The sequence below is a fragment of the Phocoena sinus genome, chromosome 1, assembly GCF_008692025.1.
Source record: "Phocoena sinus isolate mPhoSin1 chromosome 1, mPhoSin1.pri, whole genome shotgun sequence".
Taxonomy (NCBI): Eukaryota; Metazoa; Chordata; class Mammalia; order Artiodactyla; family Phocoenidae; genus Phocoena; species Phocoena sinus.
The window spans coordinates 80,150,572-80,165,986 of NC_045763.1; the positions used below are offsets into that span (position 1 = coordinate 80,150,572).

Below are 15,415 nucleotides of genomic sequence, written 5' to 3' on the forward strand. Positions count from 1 at the left end.
AGCCAATAAATGGTACACTTTGAAATGGTTAAAATAGTGCATTTTGTACTGTGTATTCGCATTAAGGCATGTTTGGAGAAAAAGAGGAAGAATCTGCTTTTGTTTTAGAGTTTATACATTTTAAGAAATTTTGGGAGAGCTGCTATAAAAATGAGTTTTTGTATCCAAGGCTCTCTTTCTAGTGCTCATTGTTTTTCCACATTCATGCAAGGTCAGGTTATTTCTGTGTTTCCCAGAGTGTGGTATTCAAAATTATTTTAGGTGATGTGGATATTATTGCTTAAAATGAGGATAAGAAAAAATGAGCAGATCTACAGAAAAATATGTAGCAGATAATAACATAGGTGAGAAGTAAATAGGCAAAGTTCATGATGATGTTATTCACATGAATGAAGTTTCAGAAATGCTGGGTAATCTCAAATTCTGATTTTTGTGGTGAGTTCAATTTAGATAATGACTGTCAAGTAAATCTTGTATGTCTATAATTTATGAACTGGGGACTGGAAAAGGAGAATGGAAAAATGATTTTTATTTTTAACTCTTTTGTCTGATCCCTTAGCAAAAACAGATCCTAAAAATGAAGAAGAAGAAAAGCGACGAATTGAGGCTCGGCGAGAGAAACAAAGGCGCAGAAGAGAAAAAAACAGTGAGAAATATGGAGATGGATACAGGTTTGTGCTTAGTAGAGTCTGAAAATTGGACTCATAAAAACACTGTTTCCGTGGTTTGGGGGTTGAAAAATTGAGTAGATGGCCAAAAGGTTCAAACTTCCAATTATAAGATAAATAAGTTCTGGGGATATATTGTACAGCATGGTGACTATTGTTAACAATACTGTATATATATTTGAAGTTGCTAAGAGAGTAGATCTTCAAAGTTCTCAGCACAAGAAAAAAATATAACTAGTGAAGTGTTGGCCATTAACTAAACTCATTGTGCTCATCATTTCACAATAGATAGATGTATCAAATAATTATGTTGTGCATCTTAAACTTACACAATGTTACATGTCAATCTCAATAAAACTGGAAAAAAGTAAAAAAAGAAAAGATATTTTTAAAAAAGCTGCTATTATTGGTGTCTTAAGCTGGTGCTGTAGTTGTGTAGAGTTAGCCTATGTTTGATTCCTGTCTCAAGGATATTGACATATTCAGTTTGCTACTCTCCACCTCTCCCATAGCTATTTGGTTGTCAGGGTCTAAAAGAATGCTGTATAATTGTCCTTGGGACTTTCAAGCCACTGGCAATCACTCTACAGATTTTAAAACTGGAATTCCTGATTTTTTACGTGCACAAGCAATAATCTATCTGGCCAAAAGAGATTGTGATATGTCATTAATTTTATGATACAGACTGATTTCCGAGATGCAATAAGGAAAAATATGTCTTAGAATCGATAAAGTATTGTGTTTAAGCAAACAAAGACAAAAACCTGTTTCCTTGAAAAAGCAGATACATCAGTTCGGATGTGAAAAAATTCCTGAGAGTCAAATGAAAAGGTTTGATCAAAGATATATAGGAATGGGACTTCCCTGGTGGTGCAGTGGTTAAGAATCCACCTGCCAGTGTGGGGGACACAGGTTCAAACCCTGGTCCGGGAAGATCTCTCATGGCGTGGAGCAACTAGGCCTGTGCGCCACAACTACTGAGCCTGTGCTCTAGAGCCCGCGAGCCACAACTACTGAGCCCGTGTGCCACAACTACTGAAGCCCACACGCCTAGAGCCCTGTGCTCTGCAACAAGAGAAGCCACCACAATGAGAAGCCCACGCATTGCAATGAAGAGTAGTAGCCCCTGCTCACCGCAACTAGAGAAAGCATGCACGCAGCAACAAAGACACAACAGAGCCAAAAAAAACAAAAGATATATAGGAATGATTTTGATTTTTTAATATTTACAGTCATCACACAGTGGATTGATTCTAGGACCACCACCCCTCCTACCCGACCCTCACCCGACCCTCAAATACCAAAATCTGAGGATGCTCAAACACCTCTATGAGGGTTTTCATCTTACTAAGATAAGAAAACCAAGGCCCAGATAAGTTAAGTTGCCTGAGGTCACATAAGGGTGCTAGGAAATAAACCCAGCAGTAGATATCAGATCCTATACTCTTACCCAGGAAAATAAATATAATAGTACTGTAAGGAATTAGTTGGAAAATGGAGACTAGAGGCAAAGAAACCAATTAGGAAACTAGTGTCGTAATTCGAGGAAAAGGAAGTAACAAGAATATATGAGGTAGGAATAATTAAATGGCAGAAAAAGGGAAAATTCATTCTGGAGTGGCTCCTGAGCTTCTAAATGAGTGCATTTGTTCAGTCCAGGCTGATTAGTCATCCTGAAGTGATTTTTACAGGGCAGGACTTTTGATCATCCAAGAGCTCTAACAGAGAGAATTATGGTTGTCTGATGTTCCACCTGGCTTTGTTGTCACTACTTTAGTGGTTTGGAAGCTTGAGGATGGAACAGAGTGTAAAATAAGTAGTAGAACTTCGGAACTTGATACTGCTTGAAGTTTGCTCTGGCTTTCTAACTGATCTAGACTTGAAGTGGATAGTTTAGGATTAGATTAAGTAGATTCATTGATCCATCTTTCATACCCAGAAGCTCCAGTGTGGGCCAGCGATGCCAATTGGTATAATCACGGTGTCCAGACAGGTACTTAGATACTATCTTTTTCTGACTTAAGCTAAATTTAAATCAACCATTAAATGGAAGAGAGGAAATCATTTATGCTGGGAAAATTAATTTCATTGGTATAGTCTTATGAACTCTTTCTAAGTAAATAAGGTAATATTTAAAGAAAAACTTTTTTTTTCCCTTACAGAATGGCATTCACATGTTCATTTTGTAAATTTCGAACGTTTGAAGAAAAAGATATTGAACTACATCTGGAAAGTTCTTCACACCAGGAAACATTAGATCATATTCAAAAACAAACCAAATTCGATAAAGTAGTTATGGAATTTTTGCATGTAAGTAGCTGTTTTTGAAGTGAGAAGCACTTTATCTGACATTTGAATTTCTTATATTTTCATAGTTTCCCATCTTTCTCCCATTTTATGTTTCTAAGAATTTAATTTACTATTCACTTAAAGAAAGAGTTGTTTTAAAATTAGCTCAGAAGTATATGTGAATTCCTCTTTCATAGATTTTAGATTTGTTATTTGAGAGTACATTTTTCACAGTAGTTTCTGGCAGAGGTGTCAGGAAAAAATTCCTTTAACAGCTGTTTATTGATACAGAATCAGCTATCATCTATTAACAGTCTTCCGTGTACCTGGTGTTGTGCTGGGTACTTTTCTTCATATTTTATTTCAGCCTTATGCTAACTCCTCTTTATTCTAAAAGATCATGCTCAGAGCAGTTCAGTGACTTTCAATAAATGGAAGTCTGAATTCAGAGCCAGAGAGCCTGGTGTTTGATTAGTGTCCTTTATATTATCAGAATGTGGTCATCAGTTCAACAGTTTTTCTTGAATACTTACGGAAGGTGCTGTTCAGGCACTGAAGACAAAGACACTCCCCTCAGTGAACTAACAATAATTGGTAATTGAACACACTCACACTTAAACAGATGACACTATTGAGTGGAAGCCCCCAGCATGATGGTGTAGGCAGAAGTGGCTTGGAGAAGGGGTGGATAGTTGGGTCCAGGGCTGGATCTGGACTGCTAACTGTACATACAATTAGTTTGGGCAAAAGAGATGGAGTTGTTAGAAGGTTAGAAGTACAGGGATCATTTACTCCTCTATATCCTTGCAGAATTGTGTACCTTAATTAAAATTTCTTTCTGTAATTTTGTTTAACTGGTTCCTAACTGTTATTTAGGACTTTCATATTCACCTGTCCTGAGACGATCTCTTGCCTATCAGCTGTCTTCGATCTCTCTCTCTCTATGTACCTAAAATACATCTTGAAAAGTAAATACTTTTTGTAGTTTCCTGGTACTTTATATTAGTCTTTCCAACTAAATTGTAAGCTCCTTGAGAACATTTACTAGTTCTTATATAACAGATATTGTTATCTTCCATAGGCCAAGCATGGTGCTAGGCCTATACTATGTGCTCAGTGAAAACTTTTTGGATTCTTTCTATTTTGTTTTCTAGGAATGTATGGTAAATAAATTCAAGAAAACATCTATTCGTAAGCAACAGACAAATAATCAAACAGAAGTAGTCAAAATAATTGAAAAGGATGTTATGGAAGGTAAGTATTTAAACAAATTAATTTAGAAATTTACTTATATATTTTACATACCATAACCTATTTCAGTGTAAATGATGCCCATTAGAGCAGGGGTCCCCAGCCCCTGGGCCATGGACCAGTACTGGTCTGTGTCCTGTTAGGAACCAGGTTGCATAGCAGGAGGTGAGCAGCGGGCAAGTGAGCAAAGTTTCATCTGTATTTACAGCCATTCCCCATCGCTTGCGTTATCGCTTGAGCTCCTCCTCCTGTTAGATCAGCAGCGGCATTAGATTCTCATAGGAGCTCGAACCCTACAGTGAGCTACGCATGCGAGGGATCTAGGTTGCACGCTCCTTGTGAGACTCTAATGCCTGATGATCTGAGGGGGAGCTGAGGTGGTGATGCTAGTGCTGGGGAGCAACTGCAAGTACCGATTATCATTAGCAGAGAGGTTTGCACAGAGACCATAATAAATCAATTGCTTGCAGACATATCAAAACCCTATCAGTGAGTGACAAGCAAAAACAAGCTCAGGGCTCCCACTGTTTCTGCATTATGGTGAGTTATATAATTTCATTATATATTACAATGTAATAGTAATAGAAATAAAGTGCACAATAAATGTATTACATGAAACATCCCAAAACTATCCCCCCCTCCACCCCGTCCATGGAAAAATTACCTTCCATAAAACCGGTCCCTGGTGCCAAAAAGGTTGGGGACCGCTGCAATAGAGTGATATAGTACATAGTCATATGTGGTAGGCCTGATTGGGTTATCAGAAATGGAATCCTTTGATTCCTGTTCTCATGCTTACAAATTTATCACTACCTGCCCTTACGTCTTTCACTTCATTTCCTTCATAGAGGAAAACAGCTTTGCCTCCACATGGAAGATACAGTTGTCCCTAGGTTCCAAGAGAGATTGGTTTCAGGACCTGCTTCGGGTACCAAAATCTGCAGATGCTCAAGTCCCATAGTTGGCTCTCCAGTGTCCATGGATGCAAAAGCCATGGATACAGAGGGCCACCTGTACTTCTGTATGTCCTCTGTCTCTCTTATCCCTTCTCATAAGCCCCAAAGGAGAAGAAAAAAACATAGACACTAGTTCCTCTAAAACCTGCCTTACTGTTTAAACAACCACACTTCTTTAAGCATAGTCCACACTGGTCTCTCTTTTTTCATTCTCATTTATTACTTTACTCACAGCAGACAAGTTTCTGCTACCATTAGTCTACTGAAACTGCTGTGACAGAGGTTACCAACACCAACTTCAGTATGTTCTTTTGAATCATTATCTTTCTTCTGCAACATTTTCCACTGATAACTGTATTCTTTGTGAATCTGTTTCCTCCCTTGGTTTCTGTGGTATCTCAGTGCCCTGATGTTTTCTTTATTCCCTTGTCATTTTTTTTTTGTTTTTGTTTTTGTTTTGTGGTACGGGCCTCTCACTGTTGTGGCCTCTCCCGTTGTGGAGCACAGGCTCTGGACGCGCAGGCTCAGCGGCCATGGCTCACGGGCCCAGCTGCTCTGCGGCATGTGGGATCTTCCCGGACCGGGGCACGAACCCATGTCCCCTGCATCGGCAGGCGGACTCTCAACCACTGCGCCACCAGGGAAGCCCCCCTTGTCATTTTTATTCTTTGTGCTTTTCTTTCTCTACTGAGCTTTTGGAAGTTGGTATTTTTCAGTATTGTCAGTCCCATTATCATCTCTCTTTATATATCTTCCTGATGAATTAATTTACATACAGAGTTTAAATCAACATCTATATGTTGATTATTTATAGACCTATATCTTAAGCACAGTTCTCTTCTAACTCTAATCTCCTACATGTAACTGCCTACTGATATCTCTCTTTAGCAGTCTCACAAAGTGAACATATCCAAACAATTTATCCTCCCCTTGAGCGTCCTCCACCCCCAAAAGAAAGCAAAACAAAAACTTAACAAATATCTCTTCATTTATCTTGGAAAGTGGCCCCATCATCAAAACCAGAACTTTGAAGTTAATCTTAGTACTCACCTTTACTATGTCTGTAGCATTGTGTTCTGTCGGTTCTATCTTTTAAATATGTACCAAGTCTGTTTCTTTATTTCCTCTTTAAATATTGAATTTGTTCAAAGCTTTATCTGTTCCTTTGGCAGTTACAGTATCCTTCTAACCAGTTTCCTTACTTTTAGTCTTTCTTATCTTTAATTTTACTGCATGATTTTATTACTTCAGGAATTTTCAGTGACTTCCCCATCCTCCACAGAATAAAGTTCAGATTCCTAGACATGGCATACAAAGCTGTTCATGATCTAGGCCCTGCTGTTTTTCCCTGTCATCCCTTCTTTATAGTCTGTGCCCCAGCCATATTGAATTACTTGTAATTCCTGGAAAGTGCCATTTTCTCTTATATCCTTCCCTTGCATAGACAGTTGTCTTTATGTATCTGACAGAGATTGGTTCTAGGACTTCACTGCAGATAACAAAGTCCATCATGCTCAAGTCCCTTATATAAAATGGGTGTAGTATTTGCATATAAACTATACATGTCCTCTTATATACTTTAAATCATCTCTGGATTACTTATGATACTTAATACAATATAAATGCTGTGTAAATAATTGTCAGCATGGAATTCTGCTTTATGCAACTTTCTGGAATTTTTTTTTTAATATTTTCTACCTTTTTATTTTTAAATATATATATATATTTTAACATCTTTATTGGCGTATTAAATATTTTCTATTTTAAAAATTCAGCCATGGGGCTTCCCTGGTGGCGCAGTGGTTGAGATTCCGCCTGCCAGTGCAGGGGACACGGGTTCGTGCCCTGGTCCTGGAAGATCCCACATGCCGCGGAGCGGCTGGGCCCGTGAGCCATAGCCGCTGAGCCTGCGCGTCCGGAGCCTGTGCTCCGCAATGGGAGAGGCCACAACAGTGAGAGGCCCGCATATCGCAAAAAAAAAAAAAAAATTCAGCCATGGTTGGTTGAATCTGCAGATGTGCAACCAGCAGATACAGATGGTCACAGTAACTAGTACCTTAAAATGTTACTTCAAGAATGAAATATAAGATCATGGGGATCTTTTTATTGAATTGAAGCTACATGTTGTCTACTGTTTTCTTAATCGAATGACATGATAAGTTCAGTTGCCCAAAGGAAGAGCCAAGTCAATTTTTTCAACATAAAAAAATACATGGTTCTTTAAAAGTGATATAATTCCAAGGAGACTGGTGTGTTCCCAACAGTTTTTCATGTGCAGCGTTTAAAGAAAATTCCTGTGAATATACATATAACTTATTAATTTAACATATTCACTGAGGTCCTATTATGTGTCAGGCACTGTTGCTAAGAGCCAAACATGCAGTGATAAGCCAGGTAGCCAAAGCTGCTACTCTCTATTGGGATGTGCAGAAATCAACAAAATAGGTGTTAAAAGCATATAAAGTAGCCTTCACCTGTAATACACCTCAGTCACCATTTTTAAGATCTAACATATGTTTTTGTTCCTTATGAATACAATTTTGACATATTTTTACGATCCCTACCCACCCACATTCATAAGCATGGAAATTCTTATTTTACTAGAAAATCAGCTTTTTTTTTATATATATTATATTTTTGGGGGTTGGACTTATAGACCTCAGAGCATCAGTGTATATAACATGATTAGGAAATATAATGTAATTATACTTTATAATTTTAATCTTTTATCCATATAGTTTTCAATCTATATATGCAGATGAATGAGATATGGCAAAAGAACTCTACCTATATACTCTGATCCTTTTTTTGGAATAAGGGGCATAAATAATCATGGAAATGAAATAGTGAAAACTTGATTTGTCAGAAGTATGTGAATCATTACTTTTCTTATTAATAGTTGTATTTCTTTTGTAGGTGTTACTGCAGATGATCACATGATGAAAGTAGAGACTGTTCACTGCAGTGCTTGCAGTGTGTATATCCCTGCTTTACATAGCTCAGTTCAGCAGCACTTAAAATCTCCTGATCATATCAAAGGGAAGCAGGCAAGTTTTAATTTGTCTTATTGAAGTCATTGAATTGTTCATTAATCCCTTATTGCTGTTTAAAGGCTGTTGTTTCACACCTACCTACTTGTGTACAATCCAGTTAATCTCATGAGTGAATTACTGTAAAGGTACTTAGTGTGATATAGTGGTTAAGTGTAGTATTGTGGGCTCTGGAGCAAGACTTCTCTGAATCCTGATTCAGTACATACATGTGTTAAGCAAGTAATAAACTTTTCTTTGTCTAAGTTTCCTTATCTATAAAATGAGGATGGATAATCTCTCTTCTCTTATGTGACTGATTAAGGATTAGGTTAATTAAAATATAAAAGGCACTTAAAGTAGTGCCTGGCACATAGTAAGTATTCAGGAAATCATAGCTGTTGAACGTTTTTTTTTTTTGTTAACATTTTTTTAACGTGGTACAAAATGATTTTATGAGTGTGTGTTTGTGTATTTTAGAACAAAAAAGAAAGACTTGATTATAGCATACATTTTGATGACTGGGAAAAATAAATTTAAAAAGTAGGATTACCAGTTACTATGTATTGTTATGTTTTTAGTAGAATTTCCTCAAAAATTCTAGGAAAAATTTACTATTTTCTTCTTGATTAGTATATTTCTGCTTCTGTGTTGGCTTTATTTAGTCAAATTTATTTCAAATAAAAATATTTACTTTGTGAGAAATTAGTTTATTTGAAAAGCAAATTTAAAAATTCAAATATTAAAGACTTAAGTTTTAAATAGAGCATTCCTGAGTCTTAAATTCATATTTTGTATTGACGTGAACCTCATTTAACTCAGATTTTTTTAGCCACTTTGAGCACGTACAATCTTTTTTTAAATCTTTGTCCTTTCTCTTTTTTGATATTCCCTTGACACCTTTTTGGCAATTAGACATTCCATTTTATTACCTTTCCTCCTTTGTATGATACATTCTTGTACTATTTACAGCCCAGAGAAAGACTAATTACTCTAGCAGTATGAAAAATTAGTCTTTCTTTTTTTTGATAGCATGAAAATGAATAGTTGGAGTAGCTGGGGCTGGGGGAGTTGGATGTAGAGTGAAAAGGAGAGAAAGCAACTGTTTAGTAGACCCAGACTTAGAGTGTTTAGTGACTAAGTGTTTTTTGCTGAAGTTGATTGGCTTTTTGAATCTTCATTGTTTTAATTCATAGATGATTTAGATTGTGGTCACAGTAGCTGTTGTTGCTTTATAGCTTAATTTGCCAGAAAATAAGTCATTTAATACTAAGGATTCGAGCATGCAGTCATTTTAATTAAGGAAATATTTTTCATGGCATGGCTTTCAAGTATCTCTGTGTTCTGTTTTTCATAGGCTTATAAGGAACAAATAAAAAGAGAGAGTGTCTTGACTGCTACAAGCATTTTAAATAATCCAATAGTGAAGGCGCGATATGAACGTTTTATTAAGGTAAGATTTTAGTGCAAAAACTTTAGGTTATATTGTAGTATTGTAATAGTTAAATGATGATATGGTAACTCTTTGTGATGTTTAATATAGTACAAAATGAGGAGAATTTTACTTAATATTGTACATATAGGTAAAAAAATACCTTTTTTCCTAATTATTGGGATTTATTGGGGGAGGGAGCAATAAGCCATTCCTTTCTCATCGCCTTTCTAGCTCTGGGTCATTTGAGAGATACACAGGAGTTGATAGAAGACCCAAATGTCAGACCCAATATTATCCTTGATTTTTTAAAAAAAAGAGTGATTTGGTGGATATGTCTTAGATAGTCTAGTATTTCACTCCTAGACAGACTCACCTTCCCCCAACTTCTGTTACTGGTTCAGCTGGACAGCAACAGGGTTCTCCTAGTCTATCACATGGCATAGAACAGAGTAGAATGTACCCTTTCTGTTGCTAAGAAGACGCAAAAGAGGGTCTTGATGCCCAACTCAATCCCTTCTTTCCCCTCTTTTGGGTCTTCCGAGCAAAGAGAAATTCCAAAGAGGAATGATGTATCCAATTTGTATTTCTTTTTCTAAGCATACCAATTAGATAAGTCATTCCTCTTCCTTGTGTTCTGTTTTTCATAGGAAGATCAGATATGTTGCTTCAGAAAAAAGCTCCCTCATAGAATCAGGAGGCCAGGAAGAAAGAGGTTTGCTTCTCATGTTAGGAAACTCAGAGGTGAACAGTTAGGTATACCTGGCCTACTGCATCTCAGGATTTTTGACATATATTATTCCAGTAATCCTTCTTTATATATTATGAGTACTTATTGTATAAATAAGAAACTTATTATTCAGGAAATTAATAGAAATTTTTAAAGGTTAGTGTTTGAGTCTTTATAAAATAATACCTCATTTAAAATCATCCTGCACTGAAGTGAGCCTGTTATGTTGAAGATTTACAAAAGTGTTATTTACATTAGTAACTAAATATTTTATAAATTAGAGAAGTTTTATTTTGGCTCTTGTGATTAATAGGTACTATTTGATGATCATTAAATTGTTATATATGTGTATCTAATATAAATATATATATTTAGTGATCATTAAATTATTCCTCAACCAGATGACTTCCAAGCTGAATAAATCTCAATTCTTTCAGCTTGTTCGTGAGGGCCCTGTTTTCTGATTTGTCCTATTTGGCACTGTTTACTGCACTCTTGACACCACTTTTAAAAGGTGAATGCAGCCCTAATTGAAATCCAATTTTGTGGGAGATATGGCATCAGAAAGATTAAAGCACCATAGCTAAATTAGGAAATATTAAATTTTTTATCCTTGCTGTATCATAAACTTTTGAGAAGTTAATGGTTTCTATTGATGTATGAAAGTAATTTTTAATGAGAGAAGAATACAAATTAGAATTTCTATGTAGGGTTTTCAGGCTACACTTTAGAGTCACTTCATGGAATGGGAGACATCATTAAGTGGGAGTGTCTTGCTCATGTGCATCTTGTGCAGAAAGTACCTGAACTGAGGAGAACTCTTCTAGAACCTTGTTACTCCATATGATCCAAGGATCCAGCAGTATTGACATCACCTGGGAGCTCATTAGAAGTACAGTTCCAGTTCATATCCGGGCCTGTTGAATAAGAATCTTCATTTTAACAAGATCCCAGTTGATTTATATACATGTTAAAATTCAAGACGCACTGGTGTCACATGACTCAGTGATGTCCTTTGTCCAGCATTTTTTGTCCAGCATTCCTGTCTGCTCTGTTCCCTGCTGTCTGCTCTGTTTCTAGCTGTTCCAGATGTCTGCAGAAATCCTCTGCTCATAATCATCTCTGGTCATGGCTTTAAAACACTTTCATCTGTAAGTGCTCTCAGAATGACAAAATACCTTTTTTAATCTGCCCCGTGAAATAATCAGTTCATCAATTTCTCCCACTTCTCCAGCTATATCATCTTATTCTGCCTTCACTCCCTGGCCTGGACACTCATGGTGAGCCCTTACGACAATGCAGTGCTGCCATTCTAAAATTCTTTACTTAATTGTTCTACCACTTACCAGTTCTAACTCTGCCATTTATGGTTAGCTTTACTGTCTTTCTTGCTAAAAATATCATGGAATTATGCCAGTACTATGTTTGCCAGATTTTCACTGCAATTCACAATAATTTTACTTATTATCAGTCAATGTAACATGCTTCCCGTAGTGACTATTTCAAACTTTCCACTCTTCACATATCCGGATTTCATTCTTACTCCCTTCACTTACCATATTCTTATCTCTTCTCTTGCTTTAGGGAGATTGGACCGTTAGATGTGAACTCTATAACTTTTCTCCTTTTTACTTTAGAATTATGTATCTTTTTTCTCACCCTTACTGTTGTCTGTGAAGGAAAACACTCTTTTTTTGCCCTTCATCTGTGTTGTTGTTTCATCAGTTATCTCTCTCCTTACTTTCATCTGATTTTTTTTCCTGTTTATTATCTTACTATTCTTCCCCAAAGAGACATGCTTATGAGTTCCCTAAACTAAAAGTGACTTGACTTTTCCTAGACTCTAGCCCTTCTTATCTTATCTCTTTTCTTACTATCATATTTGAAAAGGTAATTAACCTGCATTATGCTCTTTGCTTCCTATATATTATTCACTCTTTAATCTAGTATTTCCCAACTGGAGATGTGTGATTAGAATTCCCTGTGAAGCTAAAATCAAATAAAAAAGCTACCCAGGCCCCTTATAAAAGACCTTCTGAATTAGGGTTTCTCAAACTTCTCCGATAAAGATCTCCCTAAATCTTTCTTAAATATGCAGATTACCAGACTTCTTTCCTGGACACTTTGATTCAGAAAGTTTAGGTCTGAAACTAATTCAGGAATTTGTGCTTTTAGCAAGAGCTCCAGTACTTGATTAAATTAAAATATTGGAGTATGGGGTCTGGGCCTGTATGTTTTGAGAGCTTAGGAGGAAATTGTGCAGATTCATTCTTGGGCAGTCATTGCTGTCCAACTTCCATTTACATCATACTTTTGAAACTCTTCTTTCTAAGATTACTAGTGACTTAATTTTCAAATAAAAAATTTTAACATTTTATTGTTTATTATTTTAAACATACAAAAGTAAAGGGAATAGTATAATAAATCCTTTAAGTACCCTTACTCAGTTTAATATTTATCAGCTTTAGTGAACTTTTTCAGTTCTTTTCTGTTACCTGTTTGAATCATTTGACACTGTTGATCTGTTGACTTACTCTTGAAACTTTGTTTTGCCAGATATTTTACTATCCTGGGTTTCTTCCTGCATTGAGTATTCCTTTTCTAACTTCTGTCCCCATGTACAAGCCTTTTCCATAGGTTTTATTCTCAGCCCTTTTTTTCTACTTACTTCCTCAGCCCTACCCTGGGCTTTCCTATTTAAGACCTGGCTTCACTATTCACTCTGTTCAGGCAATTCACAAATCTAAATATCTTATTTTGAAGTCTCTTCTCTTTTTTAGTTGCAGATTTATCGTTGCTTATTGGACATTTAGACATCTTAAATTCCAATTATATATAGCATATACCTGCTTCTCTTTCCCCATCTTAATTTATCCATTCTGGTAATAGTGTCACTACATCTTTTACCCTTTCCTTTCCTGGGCTATTAGAGTAGCCCCCTCACTAGTATTTCTTCTCTTGCTACTTCCATTCATCCTGCATCTTCCTACCTGGGATATCTTAAAGTGTAGTACCATCTTATACTTTCCTGCTTTAAAAACCTTCATTGCCTCTTCATTTCTTACATCATTAATATAGCCTTCTAATATGCTCCAATTTATGAGACATCATCCAGACACATAATTTAAGTATTTAAATAAATTAAAATATTAAAATTGTATCTGTGAACATTTAGTGAATTAAAGATGTCTGTTTTTTTTAAAAAAGTAAGGCATGATACCTAATACGTTTCTGATTTTCATTTGAGTTTTTAAAAGTGCTTGATTTTCATTTGAATTTTGTAAAGAGAACTTGTAACAGTAGTGCATTGAATATTGATGTAATTAAGTAGAACATAAATCTTCATCTGCTTTGTTTCATGGAGTATAAAGTAATGACTTCAGGAATTTATATACCCACATTGGTATGAAATAAGTACTCAACAAATATTAAATGAATTTGTTATAAGTTGAAATTAAAAGTTTAAAATATTGTTTATTTTTAATGGTATAGCAAATAAAAATCTCACTGATAAAAAATGAATGTGCTGACTTTAAAAGCTGTTGTTTTTCATGTTTTTAGGGTGAGAATCCCTTTGAAATTCAAGATCATTCTCAAGATCAGCAAATAGAAGGAGATGAGGAGGAGGAGGAAAAGATTGATGAACCTATTGAAGAAGAGGAAGAGGAAGAGGAGGAAGAAGAAGAGGAAGTGGGGGAAGTAGAGGAAGTAGAAGAAGTGGAGGAAGTAGAGGAAGTGGGAGACGGTGGAGGAGTAGAAGGAGTGGGGGACACAGAGGAAGGAGGGGACGTAGAGGGAGAGGGGGAAGTAGGGGCAGTGGAGGAAGGAGAGGGAGAAGTAGAGGGAGTAGGGGAAGTAGAGGAAGAAGAAGCAAAGGAAGAGCCTGTCAGCTTCCCCGTTGACCAACCAGAAGAAAATTAAATATAAGGTATTAGTCAGTTTTAAAAGAAGCTTTAAATTTCTGTCCCAATGAGGAAAAGGGTAAGAATATCAGTAGTTTAAAATGAGAGTTAATACCCATGTTGCATGCATTCCACAGATTACAATTCGTTTTATATAATTTCTAAATGTTTGGCATTTGTTTAATAAAATGAAGGTAAGACTATTTTAGTTTAGTTTTTATAGCTACCTAACATAGATTCAATAAATTGTTTGTATAATTTTTAAGCTTAATTTTTATTACTTTATTGGTGTTGAGGATAACAGATGTGTATTGTTAGTGTATCTGTTCTAATCATTTGAACTTAAATGCTGCTCTTGGGAGTGTATATTCAAGTATGCATTAATGTTTTGAATACTTACCCTAGAAGAGATAAATTGGGCAAGTATTTTGTGCTCTGTGTATTTTTTTACTGCATTGGACATTGAATATAGTAATTTGCGTTAAGATACGCTTGAAGCCTTTTTGTGACCATGTTTCCCTTTGTAGCAATAAAATGTTTTTTACAAAAACTCTCTCCCTGGATTAGCAATTTAAAATGAAACAGAATTCATCAATTAAATGAATATATAAAATCAGGATTTGCCTTAATGTATGAGTTCAGCTTATAAGTGTTTTAAGATAATTGGAAGACTTGAATTAAAAAAATGTACTTCACTTTTTTTTAAGTATGATTAAAATATTTTAAAACATGTTTCAAATAGAAGTCAGTCTGTAACTGACCTTTCTATATTTGTTTTAATTCATTCCTTTTTTCTGTGCCTGTGTCAGATCTTGAAATCTTCTTGGAAATACATTTGAATACAAATAATTTTTCATAGCTTTATTAGTTCTTTTGTCATGCCTGTTTTTGGCTGAAGAAGCAAGAAGCAAACTATCACTTTTTTAAAAAGAATTACTTCTCTCTTGAATCTATCTCTCCTTTTTATAGCTTGTATGCTTCATACTTAAAAGAGAAAATAAGATTGATAGATTATCTATTTTCAAGTGACCATCTATGTCACTAAAAAAAGTAGTGCTCTTATTTGAATCTTTACTCTGGTCTCTTTTGAGAGGGGGACTCTTCCAGTGAAATTATCTTCTCAAAATTTTGAGGCATTGAATGGATGAACGTATGGTT

At 35.7% G+C, this 15,415-nt stretch overlaps 1 protein-coding gene across 5 annotated transcripts in view; it reads left to right on the forward strand.

The window, feature by feature from the left end:
* ZNF326 (zinc finger protein 326) overlaps positions 1–15,116 on the forward strand; it is a 37,581-nt gene extending 22,465 nt beyond the window's left edge. For 2 of the 5 annotated variants that reach the window (XM_032648178.1, XM_032648169.1), the window contains 6 exons: positions 560–671; positions 2,831–2,978; positions 4,112–4,211; positions 8,081–8,211; positions 9,551–9,646; positions 13,917–14,989. In XM_032648178.1, coding sequence (XP_032504069.1) covers positions 560–671; positions 2,831–2,978; positions 4,112–4,211; positions 8,081–8,211; positions 9,551–9,646; positions 13,917–14,276 — 947 coding nt within the window. In that variant the 3' untranslated portion in view covers positions 14,277–14,989. Of the gene's footprint in view, positions 1–559; positions 672–2,830; positions 2,979–4,111; positions 4,212–8,080; positions 8,212–9,550; positions 9,647–13,916 lie in introns of all 5 variants that reach the window. The other 3 variants (XM_032648159.1, XM_032648150.1, XM_032648143.1) reach the window with 2 other exon arrangements.
* The last annotated feature ends 299 nt before the right edge of the window (positions 15,117–15,415 follow it).